Below are 27,644 nucleotides of genomic sequence, written 5' to 3'. Positions count from 1 at the left end.
GTGTCCCTAGCGAGTAATCAATCAAACAATACATTAAACATTTTCATTCCACTCTCCAGATCAGGTCATGTACTCTGAAAATACAAACTTGCATATTTGAAAGGGGAAATTGTTTCCAGATGTTTTGTGCATGGCTCATATTTGTGCTACTCTAGTTTATCGAATGATAAGGAAAATGAGAAAGGTCAGTTTTTGTCATTCTCCCAGTTTTATCCTGATTGTACTATCAGCGTAAAGAGACAAATAATCTATTCGCAAATCTTTCAGAGGGCTGCTAAACTTTTGTGTTGGAGAATGACCCGCTGAAGTGGATATTACAGAGCTACCTCTAAGATCCCTTCTTAATGTTACCCTCACACAGACACAGCAGAGGGGAGCATTATCTCCACCCGCTCTGCATGTCAGAGTAACGTACAACGCATGACATACCAATATTTTAATTCTCAGCGCTGAAACTTTGACACGTTTGAGTGCAGAGCCACATTAAGTGCTGTTGTAGTGGCTGGCCATGTTACGGTGATGAAGAAGTTGTCACTATAATGAATGTGATTAGTTGACTGGACTTGAAAACTCGGATTTATCACGGGCAAGTGAAACCGAGATTTGAACCCAACATCTCAGCGGTGCCAAGCTCAAAGCTCTCGCCTCTGAACAACCCGGTCATTTTACTATCCATTTTGCTTTTTGTCCCAAATCTTGCGATGGCGAAAGTCGCAAAAAGGCATCGATTCTGCCGCCACTCTCACCGTTCAGAGTCACGACCTCCCACAGCTCATCGGTGCCGGGAGGCTTGTTGACCAATTGGAAGTAGAAAGGGGCCCCATGAGCAGGCGAGTCATCGTCGGTGGCCATGAGGGGAAGACCCTCAGAAGGCCTGGCCAGGCAGAGGTGTGGCGTTGAGGCCCCTGTTGCAAAAAGAGGCCCCGCGAGCTTGGGAGCATGGTCGTTGACGTCCACGATGTTCAGAACCACGGTTCCCGTGCAGGTGAAGTCCGGGCGACCTGAAGCAATCAAAGTTATCATCCATAATCAACGTTTTTGAATTTAGATCGCGTTATTTATAAATGTGTCGTAATCCTCCACCACCCGACACGGCCAATCAGTAAAAAAGTGTCACGTTGACAAAGGACAAATAGTTCACTGCTTTAGCCCACCGGTGTGTTATAAATAACGCGATCTAAACCCAAAAACGTTGATTATGAATAATATTGGTCGCGAAAGCCTACGTGTTAAACAAAGTTATCATCATCAGCTTTGATTTATCAACTTTTGAAAGAAGGTGTTTCCCAAACTGTCACCAGCTCTCATGATCACGTGATGCAACGATACATCCAGCACCTGCACTGATCACATCTCTCCAGCTCCTTTCTGATGCGTTCCATTCCTTGGCTGTCACTCCTTTACACTATGAGACCTCCTTTACCAGTGGCAAAATATAGTTATAGGTTTTTACCCTTTCAACTGGTACGCCTTTTGGCGTCGTCTGGTCCAACACCAATGGCGACTAGGCTCTAAGAAAAGCTGTCTCGGTTGTGGACCAATCAACTTCAAGGACAGTGCATATCATTATCATCATCAGAGTTGTTGCAAGTCAAACAACAACAACAACCACAAGACAACTTAGATTAAGGCCATCAGTCTAACTCCGTACTACAACAAACAAACATGGCTAAACCAATCAACTTTTCCAAATCACCAAAATAAAGCCATGAAAGCAATGAAACAGCGATCATAGGAACTGTGACGGAATTTTCACAATAAACGACATAAACAACATGTACTACCAAAAACCCTGCAGCCATAGCTGGCTGCATGAATCACTCCACAACAGCAGGAGCATCAATCGGAGTATTATAATTTTTCAATGCACCTTTAAGATCAGCACACTAAATCAAAACACAGGTCATACTTTGCAGCGATCATCCGAAGTGAAACATCTTATTTTAGGCCACTGAATAGCACTGGCAGCTAGGGGTGTACAACTCCTCTAGAGCAGTTTTGAGTCGACTAGTAGCCCCAGCCACAGCGAGAAGAAAACTGGATGGGGTGTGCTGGGTGTGCATATCTTTCCCTGGCTGGAATTAAGCCCTGGGTGATATGATGTGTCGCTTTCGAAGGAGGCCAATGTTGGCTTTTGGATATTTGATGACCCAAATCACCCTGATTGAGCCAGATCGCACCAGATCTCGGCAGCTAAAGCAGAGTCGTGCTGCCTTGCATAGCCCTCGGATGAGTGACCACCTGCATCGATGGCAATGACGGTCACGTTGTACTGCCCACTGCGGATGTACTCGGGGTCTTCATAGTCCACGTCCCCAGCCAAGCTGAGCGCTCCTGTGCTTGGGTCAATCGCCAGCCAGCCCGCCCTGTCTGACACGATCTTGTAGCTGTGGACAACCGGTCCATTCGGAGTTAACATCAGCATGCATAGACACAGCTCTAAGTCTTGAACCCATACACTCACCCTTACCACCTGCTTACCATCCCTGATACGGCCATTATGAACCCCCATGAGAAATGGAGAAAACCAAGCCCCAAGGGTTGAATGATAATTTTATAAATTTCGATTTAAAGCTTTCGTGACTGCAGGGATTCATCTTCTTGGTTCTTTCGGTAAAGTCACGTAGAAGGGAAATAATAAATAATAACAATAAAACATAATAAAATACAATTCTCACGACGTTTCGGCCACAACGCAAGCAGCCGTCCTCAGGTGAAGAACAGGTCTGTCGGAAAGACAGCGTCTGAATGAGCACCACCGAAAGAACCAAGAAGATAATTATATATATATATAGCTGAACCACCTTTGGGCAGGGCCATCTCAGAGCGCTTTACACGTGATAAGTGACTTACATCTCATCTCAACACAGTGGCAGCTGTTCATGCAGGACACAAGGTGACTCAGAACCTAGCCTGCAAGTGGGCATTGGTGTTTCCAGTAGCGGGCATTGATTGTCAAGTGTATTCCCATTGAGTCATTTGCCGTGTGCCATATTTGGGCCCTGACACCGGCACACCAGTGGCCAATTCAATTTGAATTACATGGGGTCGGTCTGTAACATCGGCTATAAAGCAAACGGGTGTGCGGTATCTTACGCTTGATACACACATGCCATCACCCTTGCCGTCACCTGTTACTGGACATCAGTGAAACAGAGCTTCGTACCTCATCTCAGCTTCCTCCAGGATTTTTTTCAATTCTGATTATGGACTTCTCACCATCCCTGACATGGTTATTACGAGCCTCCCCCGCCCCCCAGCCAGGCCTCGGCAAGGTAAGGTAATTTACCCTTTTTACCGGGTAAAAGGGTAAAGGGTAAAGGTATCGACATGCCAAGGGGTAAGGGTAAAGGGTAGGGTAAAGGTAGGCTCGTTGCTTTTTACCTTTTACCTTACCTGCTAAAGGGTAAAAGGTAGGGTAGAGTGATTGTATTGTGGTAGGGTAAAAGGTAGGCTCGTTGCTTTTTACACTGTTACCCTACCTGCTAAAGGGTAAAAGGTAGGGTAGAGTGATTGTATTGTGGTAGGGTAAAAGGTAGGCTCGTTGTTTTTTACACTTTTACCTTACCTTGCCGAGGCCTACCCCCAGCGCGACTTTATGCTCACGTGAAGTTGTGCGTTGTCCCAGTGTCGGGGTCCTGTGCGGAGAAGACCCCGAGCGACGATCCCAACGGCGACCCCTCGTCGCACTGCACCATGCGCACCGAAGGAACGAAAGCCGCGTCCTCGTTGACGTCCGTGACGCGCACGAGCACCGTGGCGGTGGACGACGACGATGCGACCACGCCGGGAAGGAGCTTCTCCTCGTTGGCCACCGTCACCACGAGAGGGACCGTCTTGTCAGCCGTTGTTATCGCTTCAAAGTTCAGTGGCTGCGGTGGTGAGAAATTCGGGCGGCGTTGAATCGACCAGCTAGGGTCAGCTCGTGCATCTCCGCGGCCTGGAACTCGTGGACCCCCAACTGTCCATGTTGTTGTGCTCCCTTGCCCTCTATCGTCTTTCCGCCAGAGGTCGCAAACGGGTTTTCATTCCTTACCCGTACCCGACCGCACCAGGGTCGAAAATAGGTACCCGTACCCGTACCCGGCCGGGTATGGGTACCCGTACGCTACCCGTACCCGTACCCTACCCAAAATGAGTGACAAACGGTTACTCACCGGTGACTCACGGCCTACCCATACCCGGCCGCACCAGGGTCGCAAACGGGTACCCGTACCCGTACCCGGCCGGGTACGGGTAGCCGGGTATCGGGTAGGGTACGGGTATCGGGTACCCGGTTGCGACCTCTGCTTTCCGCCCTTCTGCCCAACTGTTCAAGTCTCAGCTCAAGGACGTTTCTGTTTTTGATTCCCTATAGTTTGTGTTGGTAGGACTGTATCGTGATCGTGCTAAAGTGATGTTGTGAAACCCTCCGCCACCGACACAGTAGCGGATCTAAACGGGGCCGTTGACCTCTCCTCCCCCCCGCCCCCATGCTCCCTGCCCCCCTATCCCTATGATATATATTTTGATTTAACATGTAGGAGGCTTTCGCGACCAATATTATTCATAATATAGGTTTTTGGGTCAGATCGCGTTATTTATAAATGTGTCGTAACCCTCCACCACCCGACACGGCCAAATTCTTGCCCGATGAAGTTGATTGTAATTATCAGCGAAACGTCGTACTACTCAAATTAAAAATGCTGTTGATTCTCTCTTCAGCACACCGGTGGGCTAAAGAAGTGAATTATTTTGTCCTTTGAAAAACGTGACACTTTTTTACTATTTGGCCGTGTCGGGTGGTGGAGGGTTACGACACATTTATAAATAACGCGATCTGACCCAAAAACCTATATTATATTTTTATTGTCAAGTAGGACCTTATTTAAAATCTTTACATTTCAAGACAACCCGCACCACCACTTACCCCCAATTGGCCAGTCTTTACATCAACCTGTAATTCAACAAAGCCAAACAAATTACATTTGTCTGTTTCAGCTCACACCTGTCAGTCGAATGACAATTTTCACAACCAAATTTAGCGGCAATTAGACGTGAATTTAGCTTGAAAATATGACCGGCATATTCAGGAAGTCTTCTTCTTTGCATTACTGGTGTACCCCGATATGTATTCGATTGATAATGATTCGTTATAATGTTCATTGTAATTAAACAGCTTTTTTAGATTACGTCTCGTTTGACTCCCGAGTGGCGATGTCTACACCACCACACCAAAGTCCTCATTTGAGGCTGAGCCGACCTCGGAGAGGCCCAAGACCGGTTCAGATAATCGTCACTGTGTGTTGGTAGCCATGAAGCGATGATTGAACTCGGGTCGCCAGATTGCTTTTCGTAGCGTGCTAACCGCTGCACCACCGCTCCCACTGCACACACACATGCCCACACAAACCTTGACGACGGACAATACGCCCTGGTTGGTCTTGGCATCGGTGGCAATGGCGAAGTGCCCCGCCTCGTTGCCGCGAGTGACGGTGTAGACGGCGCGCCACGCCGGCAAGCCCGGAGCGTCCGCATCTCGAATGTCCAGCACGACCGCCTGGGTCACCAGCTCGTTCTCCCGCACCGTCCCCTCGTACTGCACAGCGAGGAGAGGCCGGGAGGGAGGCAGGGAGGGGAGCGGGGAAAGTTCGAGCCTCCTCTGTGATGGGCTCTGATTACAATCGCCAATTTCATCCCGATTCATCTTCTTGGTTCTTTCGGTAAAGTTACTCTCACTGTGAGAATTATTTTATTATGTTTTATTTTTATTATTTTATTACTTCCCTTCTACGTGACTTTACCGAAAGAACCAAGAAGATGAATCCCTGCAGTCACGAAAGCTTTAAATCGAAATTCATCCCGATTGTGCTGTCAGCATCATCATCGTCGCGAGACGAAGGACGCATTCGGATATCTCGGAGAGCAAAGCGATCCTTCCGTTTTGCAGAGCGGCCCACAGACGTGCAATATCCCTTCGAGTAACTTCTGGTTCACACACAGTGGAGGGCAGCACTTTCCCAATTGCTCGGGATGCATGGTTCAAGTTAATTTTGTTTTAACCAGGCGAGAGATTTTAAAGTGCCGGGAGAGTCTAATTTGCAAGATAGTGAGATAATGAGAGTGACGTTCATCGTTTGACAGTCAAATAAATGTTATAATTGTTAAAATTATAAACAAAAAATTAAAATATTTTTTATTTTACCAGGTAAAGCCTACTGAGCTATATAGCTCTTTTTTAGAAGCGACCATGCAACAAATGATAGTTCAACGAAGTGGCTTAGCACGTGGAAATGTATAGCAGCCAAATACTAAATGTGGAAGGGAAAACCAGAGAACCCTGAGAAAAATCCACGCACCTACCAGGAGAACATGCAAGACTCTAAATATACAACAAGCGTCAGGGTCAGGATCCCACGACAACTTGTCTATTAGGCGATGTAGTTAACATCTCGCCACCATGTTCGGCATGTTGATGATGATGATACTGATACTATTGTAGAGGAGTTCCCACAGACGCACCCGGAGAAGGAGGTAAGTTAAGGGCTTTCGCCAGGGTTTATTAAAACTTATCAATATTACACACACAGCAGGGTACACAACTCCCAGGGGCTAGGGGGGTCCTACTCTGAGTCTGGGTCCCTGCCGGCTAGCTCCGGTCTCTCTCTCTCGTGTCGGATCGTGGACTCTGCCGACTCCACCGAGCGGAGAGAGAAGCACCTCTACGGCTACCACCGGCTTCTCCCCAGACTCACCACTCGATCCCTCTCTCTACCCCTGGTTCCCACTTCACCCTGCTCACTCTACCCGTTCCCACAGTGACCCCGCTTACGTCACGGGGTCTCCCGTAAGTACCCTAGGAGACGTGACGTCATCGCACTGAACGGCACACCTGACGTCACGTCCCCATTTTACTCCTCTACACTATTGCTGTGGCTGCCGATGATCACTGTGCGACACTGGGAATTGTGTGCGCGCGAGACAAGACCTTGGGGGAGGTGAACTCTGGGGGGTTGTCGTTCGTGTCCCCCACGATGATGGTCACAGTGGTCGTGTTGCTGAGCCCTATGGGGGAGCCGTTGCAGTCCCTGGCGTTCACTTCCAGCAGGAACTGACTCACAGCCTGCACACACACACGCACGCACGTATCATCGTCAACATAGGCGACGGTCACTCCATTGCTGAATGAATGCTTCCACAGGCCACCATCAACGGTCTGCGCACAAACCAATATCGTCATCCTCTTCTTGGTTCTTTCGGTAAAGTCACGCAGAAGGGAAGTAATAAAGTAATAAAAATAAAACATAATAAAACAATTCTCACGACGTTTCGGCCACAACGCAAGCAGCCGTCCTCAGGTGAAAACCAGGTCTGTCGAGGCGACAGCGTCTGAATGAAACAGCACACGTGCTTGGAGCATATATATAAGCTGGGTTGGAAGGGGGGAAAAGGGCGCCTTGACAAAAGAATATGCATATCAAGAGGAATTTAGCATATTTATGGGAAATGCAGGTATGTGATTAGTACTACTTATGCCCGTGCATTATGCAGGATTAGCAGCATCAAAGGGAAGGGATATGGGAGATCGTCATCCTATCTCGCATACAAAGACCGCCTTTATGACCGTGTAGTGACTCTGAATGTCACTGTGCGGTGCCGGCCTTGCGAGGCCACGGCGGATAATCTGTTGTCATTATGTGCAGCCCGGTTACTGGGCGTAGTACCACCAGCCCTAGCGGGGCTTGGGTGTGCGCTGGTTAGCGCAGAGGCAACACGTACGGTGTGCGGTGCAGGCTCCCGGTGAGGGAGCGAGAGAGAGTGTCAGGCAGCCAGGGTTACGTTGGGGCATGATACGCTGGTTGACCTCCCAACACGTGACCGGATGATATTGGAGGGGGTCCACCGGTAGACGGGGGCTGCTGGGTGGTCACGTGGTATAGAGGAGCTCTCGGGAGCCGTTGGGAAAGAGCTCGAGAGATCTAGAAGGTGGGCGGGGTGAGAGGCGGAGCCGGAGAGATCTAGAAGGTGGGCGGGGTGAGGGAAGGATCCGGAGAGATCTAGAAGGTGGACGGGGTGAGAGGCGGAGCTGGAGAGATCTAAAAGGTGGGCGGGGCGAGGGGCGGAGCCGGAGAGATCTAGAAGGTGGGCGGGGTGAGGGAAGGATCCAGAGAGATCTAGAAGGTGGACGGGGTGAGAGGCGGAGCCGGAGAGATCTAGAAGGTGGACGGGGTGAGAGGCGGAGCCAGCCCCAGCCCGGGCCGATATAATGGGGGCCCCATGTGGGGCTCGCGGTTCTTGACTGTTGTTGAGTGAAGATCCACGTCGTGTTGAAGAAGCCTCTAGCCACGTGGTCCGGGACCCAGCTTGTGGTCCGGACCGGGATAGCGGGACCGTGTCTAGTTCTGCCGTAACGTGGTTAGATGGGCGTTCAACACCCGAGTGTAGGTTACGTTATGTTGCGTGTTGAGTTGATGTAATAAATAGTGTTGCTACCAAGACAACGTCTATGACTCAGTTGGACTCACTACAACCGTATCAGATGGGTTGGGGCAAGTGCTGTCCATGAGCACCTATTCAGGCGGCCGGCATGGCGCGCTAACACTTTTTCCCTCCTCCCAGACAGACTAAAAACAACCTGGATGCATCCAAGATCTAAACACTGACGTCTGATTGATTACACTGGTCAACACACTTTTTCTGGCATAAGGTATTCCAACGGTTTTAATGTAATTTTGGGGTGCTGATTCCAAATCTGGCATCAGTTTTTGTCTATCACATCAGGTTTTTGAGATATCAAATATTGCATTTTTAATAAAAACTGCAGAAGAAAAATATTTAATAAATGTGGATATCTACATAAAATGATATTATAAACACACTATCCTAAAAAATACAGCACCATATTTTAACACTAAAGCAGTCACTGACTCGCAACAACTTGCAATCATAAGTGACAGAGTTAATTTCGGGTAAAATCAATGAAAATGGGGTATGCCGATAGCATAAAATGAGATGTGATGGAGAAAATCTGAAATCAGATTTGGAATCAGCACCCTGAAATTAGTCTAAAACAGCTGCAAAAGTCCAGGCCAGAAAAAAATGTTTGTTTTTGTTGACCAGGCAGAGAGATGTTACGGAGGTCCTTGTCACCAGGGTGTTGCATGCAGTTGAGGTGGACACAGTGTTCTGGTACACACAAGGGCTCTCCCTTTCGATCCATCCTGAAAATCAAGAAGTCAATGTCAAACCTCCCAAAGAAACTCAACATTACCAAACTGGACCAAACTTGAAGAGACAATTACCCAGTTCCAGGAAGCCCTGACAACAACACGAGGGGAGCATATTTCTGAGCATTCCTCCTTAGATATGGAGGGTGGATATTCGCAGTTCCTCAGGGACAAAGTTCAGGAGGTGTCTATGAAGGTACTTGCAGAGCCGTCCGTAGGGGAGGTGCGGGGCCCGGGGCAAATGCCACCATATGGGCCTCCTGACACACCTTCAAACTAAAGTATTACATCTGACACCGTGAGGTTGAAGCGCAAGGGTTCAGGGTGGTCGCCCCGTTTCGCTATGCCCTATGGACGGCTTTGGGTACCTGATATCACCGGATGCAAGTGCCCACACTGGTTTTGACCAGAATAATGCCACCATTGACAGATTGCACGAGGTATAAAATGGCTGCACGTGCCCACACTCTTGCAGCGTGAGAAATGAAAAGAATGTTGGTGCGATGAAATTGTCAGCAGGTAAATTTTAAGGAACAGAAGCGCTTCTAAGAGTGCCATGAATGGAATATATGGTCCATCGGTGAATGGAGCAGCTTTCCTTAGGTTTAGCAGATGGGTCATATCTTGGCACAGACATCATCAAGACCCTCGATCACCGGAGGCTTGTTGGCTGGAATTCAGAAGGTCTTGGAGCATTACGTTGGTGACGGTCGAGGTAGTAACAATGATGATGGTGTAGGTGGTGACGATGGTGGTGGATTCACCTCTGTCCAGCACGATCAGTGTTGTGATGGTGCTAGTATTGGTGACGACGGAGATTGTAATCACATTATGCTGGCGATGATGGTGGAGGTAGTGACGATGGTGACCGTGGCCTCACCTCTCTGTCCAGTTTTATCAGGGTAGTGATGGTGCCACTGCTCCTGTCGATGGTGAACGCTTTGGGTATGGGTGGCTTCTGGGAGATGATGGTGTACATGATGATGACGTGGTCTGTAGCTGGATCATCTCCATCTGTCGCCTCTATATTTATCACGGTCGTGCCTGAACAGAAAAAAAAATCCGTGTTTGCGTCGTAGCGAACTAAATTCATAATGTCGGTAAACAACTCTAGCCATCAATTGATCATTTATTATCACAATGTAACACCAACAATTTCTTCAATCAACCTGTATCACAAATTCCTTATACAGATAGTCCCCGAGTTACGATGGTCCGACTTACGATATTTCGATCTTACGATGCGATAGCGATACAACAAAATTGTAAAATATTTTGAATTTCGCGTGGCAGGCAAACGCAGCAGCCTACGAGGTATGATACTGTACGTTGGGACGCTGCCGGGATGTACGCATCTCCTGCCTTGTGTGATGCAGATAGGATTGTTTCCTGAAAACACTTTCTATTAAATTGCAGTTCATATAGGTAGGCTTAGAATTTACCTTGTATTTTTTACTTTACATTTTACTGTGCAATACAGTATTGTAATTAATAAATACATAAAGTATATAGTTTATACATTACGGTACTGTAAATTGCTCTGTTTTGCTAAATTATCACCATTCTTTAAGACTCCTGGGTAGGCTAGGCCATCTTCGACTTACGATATTCTTGACTTACGATGGGGTCGTCGTAACGCATCTCCATCGTAAGTAGAGGACTACCTGTAGTGCCAATTCATAAAATTACAAACCGAGCCTATTAACCAATTAAGGCTTAACTAGAATCACAATAAGCATTACAACTCCAGATTCATTATTCACACAATGCACCGTAATATAATTAAGGGTGGCCAATTATCGCCAACCCCTAAATAGTAGTACACGAAGCTAACCTGCCAATCACAACCAATCAGCTACCAGCAATGAACCGTAGTTATTAAAATGGATGAAAAGATCTTCCACTACATGGAAAATGTGAGACACTTTCTCCATGAATGGAAAATTAACGAGAGTCCAGTTTGTGACTGGTTGTGCAACATCTCGGACCGTGCAACGTATATCGTGAACGGCGATCTGAAACAAATCCCACGCGGCTACTCCTGAAGCAATGGAATGGATATCAAAAATCTCGACATCAATTTGTAATCTGCTGCAATCTCCAAAAATGCCATACGAACGAAGAAGAAGATGAAAATGGATCGCGCGCGTGATCGTGCCAAAGATGCCTGGGCATCGAATTAAGGGCCCGGATCAGGAAGCTCTTTGATGGGAGAACTGAGCTCGTGTTAACACGTTCATGATGTCTTCTTGGTTCTTTTGGTAAAGTCACGTAGAAGGGAAATAATAAAATAATAATAAAACACAATAAAATATTATATAACATTATATATTATTTTATTTTATTATGTTTTATTTTTATTATTTTATTATTTCCCTTCTACGTGACTTTACCGAAAGAACCAAGAAGATGAATCCCTGCAGTCACGAAAGCTTTAAAACGTTGATGATGCTGGATGTATTCTCCAGTAATACGCCATATAAATACTGTATTGTGACAAAAAAAATGTGCCTGCTTTTCAATATTCTAGTTTGCTGAAAAACCAAATCAATTTGTATATTTGCCCACATGACAACTTGATTTGATTGGTTTTGTCGGGTCGTGGAGGGTAATAGGACAAAAGTCGGCATTGTACCCGCACTGTCCAACCCAAAATTAACCAATTATGAATCATCATATTGGTCGTGACAGCCTACGGATAAAGTATGCACACTTTGATGTTGTCGTCTTGTGGGTCTGTGGACATTAACTGTGTTAAAATAAGTACATCCCAATCACATCCCAATATAGGATCATGAAGCTTGGGCAATTGCTGGTGCTGGTTCTGCCTGCATTCCCGCTCTCTGCCATACAAAAAAACTTTGCACGCTACAAATAAAATTTCGATTTAAAGCTTTCGTGACTGCAGGGATTCATCTTCTTGGTTATTTCGGTAAAGTCACGTAGAAGAGAAATAATAAAATAATAAAAATAAAACATAATAAACAGGTCTGTCTTTCCGACAGACCTGTTCTTCACCTGAGGACGGCTGCTTGCGTTGTGGCCGAAACGTCGTGAGAATTATATTTTTTTATTATGTTTTTTTATTTTTATTTTATTATTTCCCTTCTACGTGACTTTACCGAAAGAACCAAGAAGACGTTACAAATTCTTCAGGCTTAAAAAAAATAAAAAATGTGCATGTATACAAATAACACATCGTTATTATTATTGCTGCACTGCACAGCTGAGGGAGTGACATGGCCCAGCAGTAGGCTGTTTTCTACTTATTGCAGAGGTTTACGATTAGGATACAGCCAGACATGCTGGTTATTACTGCAGGGGTATCAACTATACATATATATATTTGTAATCACAGTGGATCTTCAAACATCCCCTGCCATAATTTGAAACCAGTTGGCCATTTTATAACAGCATTATCGTGGTTCAAATTTGCCAATTTAAAGAAAATATATACAGCATATTGCTCAGGAGGGATGACACACAAAGCAGCAATTATCACCCCCTAAAATGCTTAAAGTGAGATGCAATGCACGTCACTTGTCATATACACCATTCTACACAACAAAGGCTCATTCCTAGCAGCGTGCTTCAGCCGCACCGAACCTCACAAACGTAATATCCAAGGCCTACCTTGGCTCCTCCCACCCTCAACCAGTATCTATACAAGGACTGTTTTCTTGGAATTTCTCTTCACTTGATACAGCAATCGTGCTGTGACGTTCCACCTGAAGACGGAAGCTTGTGTTGCCTCCGAAACGTCGTGATTTTTATTTTATTTTCATTTTACTTTTATTAATTTTAATTTAAAAATGTTTACCTACGTGACTTTACCGAAAAAACCTAAGAATATGAATCCTTGCAGTCACGAAAGCTTCAAATCTAGACCGTAAAGTAGTTTGAGAGACACGAAGGAGGGCAGCTCTTATAAAAAAATGTTTTTTATCATTCTCGTTTTCGTTAAATACGCTCACCGGCTGGCTGGTTCTCCAGCACCGTTCCCGTGAAGTTTTTCTCCACGAACTGCGGAGTCTCGTCATTGACATCGGTCACCAGCACCGTCATCATGGCAGGATTTTCGACTTCCTGGCCCTGTTCGTCATACGCGTGCACAAACATCTGCGGGAGCAATGAGTTCCGGCGTGAGCACCGTATTGGCTCCCACGGCTACAGACTCACGGTGGATGCTGCCACTGGGCTTGATGGGCGCGATCCCCGTGGCTACAATCATCTTTCTTCTCCATCCGATGCCACCTCCGATGCCACCTCCTCCATACACCACCATCCTCCTCCCCTCTCCATCTCTGCCCTCCTCCACCCATCCTCCGCACAAGATTGCTCAGCACCAGGTCTGCAAGCATGCATTAGTCTGCCAGTAGGGGGCAATGATTACTGTGTGTAATTATAATACTGGTCAACAAAAAAAAAAATTCTGGCCTGGACTTTTGCAGCTGTTCTAGACTAATTTCAGGGTGTTGATTCCAAATCTGATCTCAGATTTGCTCTATCACATCTCATTTTTATGCTATCGCCATACCCCATTTTCATTGATTTTTACCCGAAATTAACTCTGTCACTTATGATTGCAAGTTGTTGCGAGTCAGTGACTGCTTTAGTGTTAAAATATGGTGCTGTATTTTTAGGATAGTGTGTTTATAATATCATTTTATGTAGATATCCACACTAATTTAATATTTTTCTTCGGCAGTTTTTATTGAAAATGCAATATTTGATATCTCAAAAACCTGATGTGATAGACAAAAACTGATGGCAGATTTGGAATCAGCGCCCCAAAATTACCTTACAACCGTTGGAATACCTTATGCCAGAAACAGTGTGTTGACCAGTGTTATCCCGTGGAGTGAACCGTCTCTCACCGCGAGAGAAGATGCAGATGTTTGATAACAATGCACACTTATCATTTTAGCACTATGAGGAGCGCTGGCTGCCACAGTGGACTCGTTTATACCAAAATGTCAGCCTACCGCAGACGCAATCTCACGGGAGGGATTACTGCGAGACTGACAACAACATGGGCAGTCAAGGGGGGTGCCTGATCATTGCAGACAATTCTCGATTTAAAGCTTTCGTGACTGCAGGGATTCATCTTCTTGGTTCTTTCGGTAAAGTCACGTAGAAGGGAAGTAATTAAATAATAAAAATAAAACCTAATAAAATAATTCTCACGACGTTTCGTCCACCAAGCGTCTGAATGAACACCACCAAGCTTGGTGGTGTTCATTCAGACGCTGTCTTTCCGACAGACCTGTTCTTCACCTGAGGACGGCTGCTTGCGTTGTGGCCGAAACGTCATGAGAATTATTTTATTATGTTTTATTTTTATTATTTTATTATTTCCCTTCTACGTGACTTTACCGAAAGAACCAAGAAGACATTGCAGACAATTTTAAATGGAACAACATTCTGCGTCACCTTCCCAGTGTCGGTGGTCTGGCACGTTGTACGCTCGCGAATACTGGAGTCCGGCAGGTCGCGAATAATGAACTCGTATACGCTTAGTAACTCGCGAATATGCGAAACTCTTGAATCTAGAGCTCGTACACCGTGAGGGTTTACTGTAATTTGCAGTGTATTTTCATCTTCTTCGAATTCGACGCTGGCATTTAATGCCCCACTCATTTCAGATGGCATTGCGGGAACGCTTAGTGTTCAATCTTGAGTGAAGTGGACTGCGTGTAGCATTTCACGGTTAATACAAACCGAGGTATTAACTGGGACTTCCTTACGGAGTCAAACCGCAATTCTCTACAACAAGCAGGCGAACGTGTTACCGTTGGGGCTTTTCTGCCGCCCCGCTGCTTGACAGCTCTAATGTCGAGGGAGCGACAATACTTTTTGAAGGCCCGTGATTTCACACATCGTACTTGGTAATCTTTCAGCGTCTCGCGATCCACAGCTTCCTTCACGTATATCCGTCCATGGCCGTCCAGGTGGAACAGCCCCACGGGATCCTCATCCGCGCCGGGGCCCGTGAGCTTGTACTTGTGTGCCTTCGTTTGGTCCGATGTGTACTGCGGACACGCGCGCGTGTACGAAAACAAATAGCCAGTGGCGGTCCACTACGGTTGCCACCTCTGAGATGTATATATATAGATTTTAAAAATGGAGATATCAGGCAAAGAAGAATATCTCGCATGACGATGAGAGGGGAGGACAGCATGCGTGTGCATTGTCTCGAGCGAGTGCAGAATTATTATTACAATGTGGGGACCTTTAACATTCCTGGGAAGACTGAAAAATATCCCAGACACATCCCAGGACAGCGGCTACTTCATCTTTTTGGTTCTTTCGGTAAAGTCACGTAGAAGGGAAACAATTTAAAAAATTTAAATAGAATATAATAAAATACAATTCTCACGACGTTTCAGCCACAACGCAAGCAGCCGTCCTCAGGTGAAGAACAGGTCTGTCGGAAAGACAGCGTCTGAATGAACACCACCAGGCTTGGCAGCGTATATTTAAGCTGGGTTGGAGGGGAAAGAGCGCCTTGACAAAGGAATTTGCATATCAAGAGGAATTTAGCATATTTATGGGAAATGCAAATATGGGATTAGTCACTACTTGTGGAATGCGTAGGAGGTGGGCGGGGGGTTTCAAAGTCATATTATGCCCGTGCATTATGCAGGATTACCAGCATCAAACATCACCTCTCCAGCCACTTGCTCACCGGGGGTCTGTCTCACTGCGAGACACTTCCCCTCTCCACCACAACTCTCCAATCCACATATGACATGGGCCTCCAGTCAGAAAAAACTCAAATTTTGACCCACAGTTTGTGTGTCCATCCCCTTAATCCGTGAAGCAAGATGTCGGAATCAGAATCTTTATGCATAGCTGTCAACCCATATGGTTTGCCCGTGTTCTTGTACAGGGAAATTGAGTTTTCAGGTCCACACGGCAAACAGCCGTTTCGATATGGGCAAAAAAACCCGTAATTTTTGTCTGTGTTTCTCCCTTGTGATGGGACTTTGTAGGATGAACGTTGAGATTTAGAAGGGCACGGGGTGACCAATAAGGTCTGACTTCGTCTGTAATAAGGTCGACACCGATAGGTATGTTTATGCTGGAAGAATCCGATGACTTGTAAAGTGCCAGATGTCCAGTAGGGGCAGGCTGGAAGGTCACAACAACAATACAAAATACACAATAGGAGCGCAAAGCATTGGAAAGGTAAGCAAATCGCAAAAAATACAAAACACTAAACTGTTATACTATTGGTTCTTTCGGTAAAGTCACGTAGAAGGGAAATAATAAAATAATAAAAATATCAAACAATCATATTTTATTATTTCCCTTCTATGTGACTTTACCGAAAGAACCAAGAATATGAATCCCTGCAGTCACGGAAGCTTTAAATCAAAACTAAATTGTTACCTGTTTATTTTACCAGGTAAAGCCCACTGAGCAATTCGCTTATTTTTCAGAAGCGACCTGGCCACAAAACATAGCTCAACGAGGTAGCAAGTGAATATAAATAATCTCAACGCATCTCTCTACATGCGGAAAGAAAAAAAAACAGGACCCGTAGAAAAAAAGCCCACAACACCACGGGGAGAGAGACACGCAAACTCCAAATATACAAGAGGCCTCAGGGTTGGGGTCGAACCCCCGACCATCCTGCACACCAGGCGAGAGGGATAACATCTCTCCACCTTCGTGGCTCACAATTAGGCAGCGGCTCAGCTATCGAGTACACGGGCGGCGCAATCGTTACCGGCCCGGAGCGGCCTAGGCGCCAGAGGTCGCAACCGGGTACCCGATACCCGTACCCTACCCGAAACCCGGCTACCCGTACCCGGCCGGGTACGGGTAGCCGTTTGTGACCCTGGTGCGGCCGGGTACGGGTAGGCCGTGAGTCACTGGTGAGTAACTGTTTGTCACTTATTTCCCAACGTCTTGTCTCTTCTCACAATTCAAGTTCCTAGAATCAACCCACCCGCGCCTGCAACATGGCTTCATCCCAGAGGTCGCAATCAGATACCCGATACCCGTACCCTACCCGATACCCGGCCGGGTACGGGTAGGGTACGGCCGGGTGCGGGTACCCGTTTGTGACCCTGGTGCGGCCGGGTACGGGTACGGGTAAGGAATCAAAACCCGTTTGCGACCTCTGCTAGTAGGCGCAGATCACCGAATAGTGGCAGGGGAATTGGACAGGGGGACCCAGTTTCGTTCCTTCCTCGCATCAGGGCCTGTGCCCACCACTCTAGGCCGCTGTGTGCGTGCGTTACCATGGTGACGAAGGCCGGGTAGGGGCCGGGATCGTTCTCGTTGACGTAAGGTTTGGGAACTGTCCACTCTCGACGAACGCGGCTCGGGCACCGAGATGACGACGCACCATCCTGAGGACAAATGTGGGGAGCGAGGAAGGACAAACACAGAGAGAGAGAGAGAGAGACGGACGCACGGATGGAAAGATGGAAAAGCAGGCAAAGCAGGGGCGGTTTCTTCATTAGGGTGATTGGGCGACGCACCACCAATGTCATTCAACCACAGAGTCACGCTAGCCGTCACTGTGCCTCTGGATATAGTCCAATCAGCGTCATGCTACGTTCTGTGGAGTACCGCCTCTTTTTGGGCGATTTCCCTCCAGCTGAGAATCGCCCAGAGTGGTCGCATAGACTTACATTCAAAGATGTTTTTTTTCGAACGGGGGCGCTGCAATGCATTCTCTATGGCTTCCGGGCGGGCTCGCCCTAACGTGCTTACGCCATCATACGTAAGCACGTTTCATCCAACAATATAATTTGTCGCCACCTAGTGGAATCTTTAATAAAAGAAACTTGAGTGGTTTGTTTTAATAGTGAGTATAGAAACAAACAAGATGTATTGTAAGAGTCACTTTATTTTTCATTAATATTAAAGAAGTGAAGTTGCCTTTACATGCTTAAGCTGTTAATTTATCCATTGCATGGGTGGACCTTATCCTTATCAATCATCCAGACATTTGCCCCCCCTGAGAGATTTTGCAGGAGCCGCCACTGAGGCAAAGTGAATGGTAAAAAAAAATACAGTGATAGAAAGTGTTACGGATTGGTAGAGAGAGACGGGCAGACAGAGAGGCATAAAGACAGTCAGACGTAGTGCTAGATGTGACATATAGGAAGGTAGAGTGATGGATGGACAGGTAGAGTGACAGAGATAGTGACTGGCAGACGCAGTTATAGCCAGTGAGGAAGACATGAACAGACGCAAAAGATGGCCATAGAGATAGCGTGGCAGGCAGGCAGGTCGCCAGGCTAACACATGCAATGATGCGAAGACAAGAAGGGAGTGTGGCAGTAACTGATGTAAGACAGGCAGACAGAGCTGGTAGATCATTTAGACAGCATCTAAGTCAGGTACTCAGTGAGTGAACGAGGTGACTTCAAATACCCTTTCATGTCCTGTAATAAAATAAAACTATCAGGAAAGGCGGCCCCGCAGGAGTGTGGAATTTCCATCACTGGCCCTGGAGGGCTGTGCATGGGAGATGACCCCCCCCCCCACACCAAATTCCTGTTCATTTGAGCTAGGAAATTACTTCGACTTTTTTGTCTTTAGAATCAAGATAGCAAACTAACCTGCTTCCATTCCTCCCTTAAAACCACCTCTTCTCCCCTTGCCCATCCTGTTTCTGCTACTCCCCGCCCCCCAGCTATGACCTGACCCCACCCCAAACCCCATCATTACCCCAACCCCCTATCACGACCCCAACCCCCTATCACGACCCCAACCCCCTATCACTACCCCAACCCCTATCACTACCCCAACTCCCTATCAATACCCCTATCACTACACATATCAGTACCCCAAACCCTAATTCACCACTCTCACCTGTTCTCCTGTCACCATAATTACACCACCACTTTTAATAACAACAACCCCAGTTTTCATTATCTCAATGACTATCGTCTTGTGTACGATTTTTATCATTGTGTAGGGGTAATCGTCACTCACCACTCTGTGGGCTGGTAGCTTCCCCTTATCGTCAATAGGGAGCGGAAGCGCTATCACGCCAGGGCTAATGTCCATGGCCCAAGAAGGGGCCAACGACAAACCCTAGCAAACGGATCCTGGGACGCATTCCCCAGGGCCCCGAGAGGAGGGAAACAGGGGATGATGTTTACACCATTGGTACCTCATTTGCCAGTAAAAAATATGATAATTGGGTTTTTACCCTTTTATCTGGCAACAAAACTGACACCTTTTTTACGAGGAGTCATGTTTTCATAGACCACAATACCTGCAGTCATGTTATGTTTTTATTTGCATTATCACTGCAGGTATTGTGGTCTATGCAAACATGACTCCTCGTAAAAAAGGTGTCAGTTTTGTTGCCAGATAAAAGGGTAAAAAAGCAATTATCAGGGGATGATGTTACCTTCCAGAAAGTTCTAGAAGGGAGGCGTGGCTAGGGCGGAGCAAGCCACGAGCCAGTATATAAGCCGGACCTCTCAGAGGTCTGGCTCAGTCATCTGCAAGCTGAACAACGAAGACCTGGGCTGAAGGATAGGACCTTGGACCCCAAGCTCCATTGTCCTTCTAAGGGCCAGAGCTCAGTGTGGCCAGTGGTCAGGACCCACGGACCGGGTACGGTCGGGTCAGATAGCCTCCCCTAGGGCTCCAGCCAGAGGAGGGTACCGGGGTACCCAGTGATAGGGCCCGTATAGTCCGGAGGCCATACCTCCCCAGGTATCGGGTAAGGGGACCGATATACCCTTTATGTTAGGGACTTGTAAGAAAGACAATAAATATCGTGTTGCCTCATCAGAAGTTTATTCCTCAATTTATACCCACTACAACTGGGGTCAGAAGTGGCCAAAAATGGAAACAAGACGAACAACCCGCGTAAGAAGCCCAGAGTGTAGAGACAGTTCGGGTGTGGAGACAGTGCGGGTGCAAGGACAGTGCGTGGACTGGTCACAAAGGGGAACCATCAGGGAAGTTCGGGAATGGGCTAGAAAGTTCGAGAAAGGGGGCGTGGCCGGGAGCGGAGTGAGACCACGCCGGGGATAAAAGGGGGTGACCGGTGAGGCACGGGGCTGCCATGGGATCGGGGTCATCTGTCTTCACGCCGTCGCTGTCTTCGCATCGTCGCTGTCTTCGCATTGTCGCTGTCGTTGCTGTCTTACGTCGTCGCTACTTGCGTGCCAACCCTGGCCCAAGTTACCTGTGTGTCATCCCTGACCAAGTTATCTGCGTGAAGCGCCCTAATTAGGAAATGAAGCAACCCTCTACAGTTCCGGTTGTCAGAATCATCATTACAATCGTAAAGCGCCTTCAAATAAGGCGTTTTTCAGTATAAAAATATATACAACTTAACAATTTTTATTTTACCAGGTAAGGCCCACTGAGCTATATAGCTCTTTTTCAGAAGCGACCTGTCTACAAATGATAAATCAACAAAGTGGCTTATCACGTGGAAATGTATAGCAGCCAAACACTCTAAACGCGTGATGTTGATTCTAAATGTAAAGGGCAAAACCTGAGGACCCGTAAAAAAAGCCAAGCATCCACAGGGAGAGAGAGAGACACACGCAAACTCCAAATATACAGCAGCAGGCGTCAGGGTTGGAATCGAGCCCACGACTCCCTGTATACCAGGCGAGGTAGTTAACATCTCCGAGCCACCGTGGCGCTGTCCCATGAGATCGAAGTTGATGAGGAATTACCTCGAGGCGGTTGACAACAAACATCGCCGGGGGGGTTGGGTGCGAGAGACGTACCTGAGCGTGGCACCGCACAAGAACCCGCGCTGCACTCCTCCACGTTTTGCCACCGTGAATGCCGCGCGCCCTCACGGCCACGTGAAGTTCCGACCCCGCGGCCAGGGTCAGAGGTCGTGACGTCGTGAGCACCCCGCGAGAGGTCACGTGCAGAGAGCGCGGCCTCACTGCGAACGTCGGCGCCGGCATGCCGCCGCACGATCGGAACGGGACTGCAGGCCGAAGAGAGACGGAGAGAGAGGGTCCACAGTTGGGCTCTTGGGTCAGGTCACGCAAAGATGTGGCCAAAGTTTGTTCTTGAGGTCCTCCACCACTCGACGTAGCTGAGCGAGTGAATTGTTCACGGGCAGGAGCGTTCAACACGCCAATTATGGTTTCGGTTCGCTCGTGAGTTTAAGAACAATTCTCAAAATCTAATTTGGCGATTAGCCACAAACCGGCTCGCTTCAAACTGTGCAAAGCATCTTCAGGAGCATCCAGGAAGTCGGAATAACGGCGTCACCTGACCCAGATTCTTACATAGGGGAGATGATATCACGCGAACCACCAATCACATTTAAAACTAGCGTTCAACTATTATATATTTCATTCTACCTGGACATGCCGGCGGTACGATGTCACTCGGCTAGCCTGGGAACCCCTGGGAATTCCCCAGGAAGAGCTAGAGTCTGTGTATAGTAATGTATAGTAGTGCATAGTAATGTATAGTGTCGTGGTGCTGGAGTCAGTCGCCAAAGAGAGGTCTGAACGCCATACTCAACATGCTGCCACCGCAACCCTCAGGTCTGGAATTTTAGGCAAATTAGGGTTACAAAACACTGATTTTGTTTGTGCGCAGTTCACCGATGACTCTGGCTTAGGTCCATACACTTGAGAACCCGTTTTAAGCTTGGTACCGCAGCTACCTGGATGTAAACCTCGGTGGTTCAGGAGTCAAGAGCGCTGAGCTAGCACCACTGAGGTCCTGGGTTCGAATCCAAGTTTCAGCTACCGCCTGTAATTAAACTGTGATTACACTTTTTGGTGTGTTAGTTTGTTGTCCTTTCCCCTGCACCTCCGATTAGCACGGCTGGCTACGTACGGCGCGTAAGAAGTTCAACATACATGGACTCACACAGAGACCCATAGACTCACCACACAGAGACCCATAGACTCACACAAAGACCCATAGACTCACCACACAGAGACCCATAGACTCACACAGAGACCCATAGACTCACACAGAGAGCCATAGACTCACACAGAGAGCCATAGACTCAAACAGAGACCCATAGACTCACACAGAGACCCATAGACTCACAAAGAGACCCATAGACTCACACAAAGACCCATAGACTCACACAGAGAGCCATAGACTCACACAGAGAGCCATAGACTCAAACAGAGACCCATAGGCTCACACAGAGACCCATAGACTCACACAGAGACCCATAGACTCACAAAGAGACCCATAGACTCACACAGAGACCCATAGACTCACACAGAGACCCATATATTTGGATAGCGAGTAACCGACCGTGGCTTGCTCGCAGTGACTTGCATAGAGACCAATATATTTGCATAGAGACACAATGACTGCATAACCTAAGTTGTGGTAAGACGGGGGCTTTGCCAGTGTAATGGATTAATGTCTCGGCAGATCACCAATGACATAAAAAAACGACCACGCAATATGTCTTTTTTTATCCAGACTAAATTCCAGCGGTGACGTTTGACCTATGCCAAACACTCTGTGCATAGGAGGTAAGCCCACAGTGTGGGGACAACCATAGGTCTCTGCTAAGAGTCACTTAAGAAATAGTCCTGTGATCCTCTTCCATCGAATCCCACGTGGCAGGATTATTGAGTCATACAGCTATCGAGATTCATCACGACGAAGGCCATTCGCATCCTTCGCCTATATCTGTCCCGCCGCGTGAAACATCTCAAGTATTTTTTGACGCGTCCAATCAGTCACACGGGCCTTCTACAAGTGCATCATTTCAGCAAGATTTGTTCGACACCAAAGCAAACTGGACTGGTTTTGACATTCCGCGCGTCATTGACAGAGCCAGGCTTGCTTGAAACAATGCTGGTGAATTGCCAGACGACTATATCCAAGGGATAAGACGTGAATGCTCGTTTAACATTAAACTATGTTAAGGTTGGAAATAATAAAATAATAAAAATAAAACATAATAAAATTATTCTCAAGACGTTTCGGCCACAACGCAAGCAGCGTCAGACACTGTCTCCTCGACAGACCTGGTCTTCACCTGAGGACGGCTGCTTGCGTTGTGGCCGAAACGTCGTGAGAATTATTTTATTATGTTTTATTATTTTATTATTTCCATTCTACGTGACTTTACCGAAAGAACCAAGAAGATGAATCCCTGCAGTCACGAAAGCTTTAAATCGAAATATGTTAAGGTTAAGATGTTCTCGTGGCTTCCCCTTCCTTTGCGCTAGTGTTCTTGTTTTTTTGTGGCACCATAACTGGATGCAGTTGAACATCATGCCGAGGATAGAGTGTCGTTAATTCGAATAAAAGTTCTTGGGAAAATCGAGAGCATGAGTGCACGTGTTTTATACCCATTCCAAACAATCATACTCACCTTCTCACAACCAGGATAATAAGAAGCTCAACATACATACGGTATATATATGTATTATAGAAATGCATGGAGGTGCAGTGATGGCATTTGACGTTCAAATGAGGAACACGTGACGGATACCATCCAAGCACAGCCAATTACAATATAGGAACGGGTACATCGTTTTGGGAAGCATGTTTCGTGTGATACTGCGTAAGACACAAAAATCACCACACCCGTCAATAACACTGGACCATAGAACAGGCAGTGACCCAACTCAGGTGACTGGGTTTCAAAGTGCTGTGCGCTAATCACGCACCACTACTCCCCAGATGCGTATGCACATGCACAGAAACGCACAGAGACCAAGATGCCCCGTATAGCCTTTTTGAGAGGATTGTTTGTTGGGGGAAAGTGCTGTTTGCGAGCACCTATGGAGGACGGCACGGCACGCGAAGGGGTGTTACCCCAGTTGTGATGTGTTAGAAGATCCAATGGGTTATTCGTTGAAGGCTGAGTCAACCTAAGGGAGGCCCTGGACCGGAGCAGATGTTCATTATGCATGTTGCCCATGCACGAAGAACGTTCTCGGATCGCCGGGTTCATAGCACAGCGCGCTAACCACCACACTACCTCCCGACAAAGACAAAGATCCCCCGTATAGCCTTAACAGACGATTGGGGCAAGTGCTGTTCGCGAGCACCTATGAAGGCCGGTACGGCACACGAGGGGGTGGGTGGCCAGCACCACGCCAGGCCACCTTTGTCTCCCCAGTGGCGATGTTTATGCACCGCACCAGGTACTCATTTTAGGCTGAGTCGACCTAGGGGATATTCGTCACTGGTGTTGGCCGTGAGCGGGAATCGAACTCGGGTCGCCGGATTCGTAGCGCACCAATCCCAATACCCGCCATTCGCAACTAAGTGACGGTGACGTCACCACGGCGTCTGCGCCAGGCCAGGTGCACCTTGAGGCCACGTGACACCACCACTCCCCCACACTCATACTCACATTGCATTTTCGCCCAAAGGCCCTGCACACGTAGGCAGGGCAATAATATGCGAGAACGCTGCCGGCAATGTGGGCACGAGTGAGCACGTCGTGAACGCGGCACGGTACACAACACCGCGTTCTAAATACTAATGAGATGAGGTCTTTTAGAAATTCTCGGCAGTTCTTGCGATCGAGCGAGCCCAACTTTTTTGCCGATGAAGATGATGAATGTTTGCGTGTGTCGAACCACAACGCCGGCTGCAGTTGTGTACGCCCAGGAGGCTCTGTGTGTGTGCCTGATGGAATGTGTAAAATACATTTTTTTTTATCTTTGGAGAGACAACAGTAATGTTCAAGGAGGCGTTTTGACCGATGGTTCAATTTGTCACATTTCCCGCGATGATAATCATTGTCCGTGATGGATTACCTCTTGGCTCACGCTGTAAAGACGTTACCCCGGATGAATGACGGTATAATGTCGAAGTGCCGTATAATGCCATTCATCAATAATGCCATTAACACTGCTCTACAGCCAAAATGCTTCCGAAATAAACGTCGTCCAACATTACTAATTCTGGGTCACTGAGAATTTATATTATGCTTGAAATTGTTGATTGGCTCCAGTTTTCAAGATATGCTACTGGGTCAGTATATAGTTAGACTGATGGCCTTAATCTAAGTTGTCTTGTGGTTGTTGTTGGTTGTTTGACTTGCATCCCACTGGGATTTTTGCACACAGCGTTTGTGTACGGTGTTTTTTCTGCAATATTTTGATGTCTTTTCTTGGTTTTTCTGTTTGCACTCAGTCACATATTCACTTTAAGATATTTTTGTTCATGTTTTTGTTATTTGTTTGTTGCGGTTGCACCCGATTCAAGAGCCGAATGGCTCACAGAGCTATACCTAATAAATGAAATTGAACTTGAACTATACGACCCTTGACTTGGGAATGGCAGAGGATAAGTGAGTTATAAAGGTGTAGTGCGTTGTACAGAGGCACACGCTGGAGTTGGAGGCTACACGTTTATTTCAACACCCCAACAGGGCTAACTACATAAGCGTACACGGCTTCAACATCTCAGTGACATATTCTTAGGTTTTTTCGGTAAAGTCACGTAGGTAAAAAATTCAAATTAATAAAAGTAAAATAAAAATAAAATAAAAATCACGACGTTTCAGAAGCAACACAAGCTTCCGTCTTCAGGTGGAACCGTCACAGCACGATAGCTGCATCTGAAGACGGAAGCTTGTGTTGCTTCTGAAACGTCGTGATTTTTATTTTATTTTTATTTTACTTTTATTAATTTTATTTTTTTACCTACGTGACTTTACCGAAAAAACCTAAGAATATGAATCCTTGCAGTCACAAAAGCTTCAAATCTAGAATCTCAGTGACAACTACACGGTTACCTACGTGAGCAGCGGACTAACTCCATGAACGGGTCAGTCAGCGTCCACGCTGCCTGACCCACGATGCCGAGCGAAGACCGAAGACCCGGAGACGACGACGAGACGCGGGACCCCAGGATGATTTCACAGACGAGCCTCGAATGCACTCCGGACTGCCCCTTTATGCTCCTGAGCGTGGCCTTGCTCCCCCTTCGAGACCTTTCCCGAAGGATCTCGACGGAGCGTCACGTGTCCCTCAAGCCTCGCTTGCCCCCCCCCCCCCTCACTACCCTGTCCCGGTCACGTGCCCTCTCGGGTTCACCCAGACTACCATGTCCTGACTTGCCCTCTCTCAGGTCGCCACCAGGACTATGCCCCCCAGGGCCCGGCTCGCATGCCGTACTCACTCTGGCCCCAGACGCACAGTAGAACTCTTAGGACAGTGCCTGGCGCTACCACCATGGTGACACCCTTAACGTCACTACGAAGGGAAGGGATCTCAATTTAAACCAGAAATTACTAAAATACATCTTTGACTGGATCTATGAATAAATCTATGACCGGGTTTGGACAGTACAGTGGTACTCCGGAGATCCAACTTAATTCGTTCCAGAAGGCCATTCGAACACCGATTTGTTCGAACACCGAATTAATTTTCCCCATAAGAATGAATGTAAATGGCATTAATTGGTTCCAGACACAAGAAATCTCTCATTATAAAGCATTTTTACACGAAGTTTACAGGAATTACATGCATAAAATCATACAAAAAAACAAGAAACACAATAAATAAATGGAATAAATTGATAAATATATGGAATAAATGAAATAAATGAACATTGAACTTCACTTTACCTGTAGTAAGGAGAGCTGATGACTTGAGTAGAAGGTGGTGAGAAGGAGGAGGTGGTAAAACCTTTGCCTGGGCAAACGTCATGCACGCTGGCCATGCGAGTCTCAGCCATACAGCTTCTTTCAAGTCGTGATTGCCCGTTCGACCTCCGAATTTCGTTTGGTTTGGAAATATCTTTCGAACACCGATTTGTTCGAGTTCTGATGCGTTATATTTCCGAGGTTCTACTGTACTTGCTTTTTGAGCAAAACAATGAATGATGCAATCTGAACCTGGGATTGCATCATACATGATATTATTCCTAGAAGGCATTGGTAATGCAATAATAACTAGGCTTACATCCCTCTGCTGAAAAAAATATCCCTATATAAGCTCTAGAAATTATCCAGTGCCGTGCTCTCTTATTTGTCAGTGTTTGATTTTGTAACGGAACACATTTCTGTTTTGCCAAAGTGAGCAGAAATGCCTCGTACTTGTGTGAACAAAGCTGATAACTTCTGCTATGTTTGTGGTGAAGTGGATTTTGCATCACAAAGGCGCAATATAACCACTGTGGTTAAGAAAGCCTACCACCTTAATATTGGCTGCAAAATTTGAGATCAGGACAAGATGTGGGCCCCACACATATGCTGCAACACTTGTGCAACAAATCTTTGCCAGTGGTTGAACAGGAAAAGGAAATGCATGCCTTTTGCAGTGCCAATGATTTGGAGAAAGCCAACAGATCATATCAGCAATTGTTACCACTGCATGGTGCCTCAAGTTGGGGAAGGTGTGTCAAAGAATAAATCATGGACTGTGCATTATCAAAACATTCCATCAGCTATTCGCCCAGTACCCCACGGAGAAGGACTGCCGGTTCATGATGCACCAGAATCATTCTCACTTGAGTCAGATGAGG

The 27,644-nt window shown here is 46.9% G+C and overlaps 1 protein-coding gene across 3 annotated transcripts in view; it reads right to left on the bottom strand.

Annotated features, from left to right (window-relative positions):
• Positions 1–27,644, bottom strand: part of LOC144951728 (cadherin-13-like) — a 54,410-nt gene that overhangs the window by 10,877 nt on the left and 15,889 nt on the right. For all 3 annotated transcript variants that reach the window (XM_078882062.1, XM_078882064.1, XM_078882063.1), the window contains exons 3-12: positions 20,936–21,147; positions 17,459–17,569; positions 15,092–15,238; positions 13,181–13,325; positions 10,087–10,250; positions 6,968–7,102; positions 5,393–5,578; positions 3,607–3,872; positions 2,242–2,387; positions 747–1,001 (exon numbers count right to left, since the gene is read on the bottom strand). In XM_078882062.1, coding sequence (XP_078738188.1) covers positions 747–1,001; positions 2,242–2,387; positions 3,607–3,872; positions 5,393–5,578; positions 6,968–7,102; positions 10,087–10,250; positions 13,181–13,325; positions 15,092–15,238; positions 17,459–17,569; positions 20,936–21,147 — 1,767 coding nt within the window. The remainder of the gene's footprint in view (positions 1–746; positions 1,002–2,241; positions 2,388–3,606; positions 3,873–5,392; positions 5,579–6,967; positions 7,103–10,086; positions 10,251–13,180; positions 13,326–15,091; positions 15,239–17,458; positions 17,570–20,935; positions 21,148–27,644) is intronic.

Source organism: Lampetra fluviatilis, chromosome 63 (assembly GCF_964198595.1).
Source record: "Lampetra fluviatilis chromosome 63, kcLamFluv1.1, whole genome shotgun sequence".
NCBI lineage: Eukaryota > Metazoa > Chordata > Hyperoartia > Petromyzontiformes > Petromyzontidae > Lampetra > Lampetra fluviatilis.
Note: the sequence above shows the minus strand (reverse complement) of the source record. Positions and strands in the feature narration are given on the sequence as shown.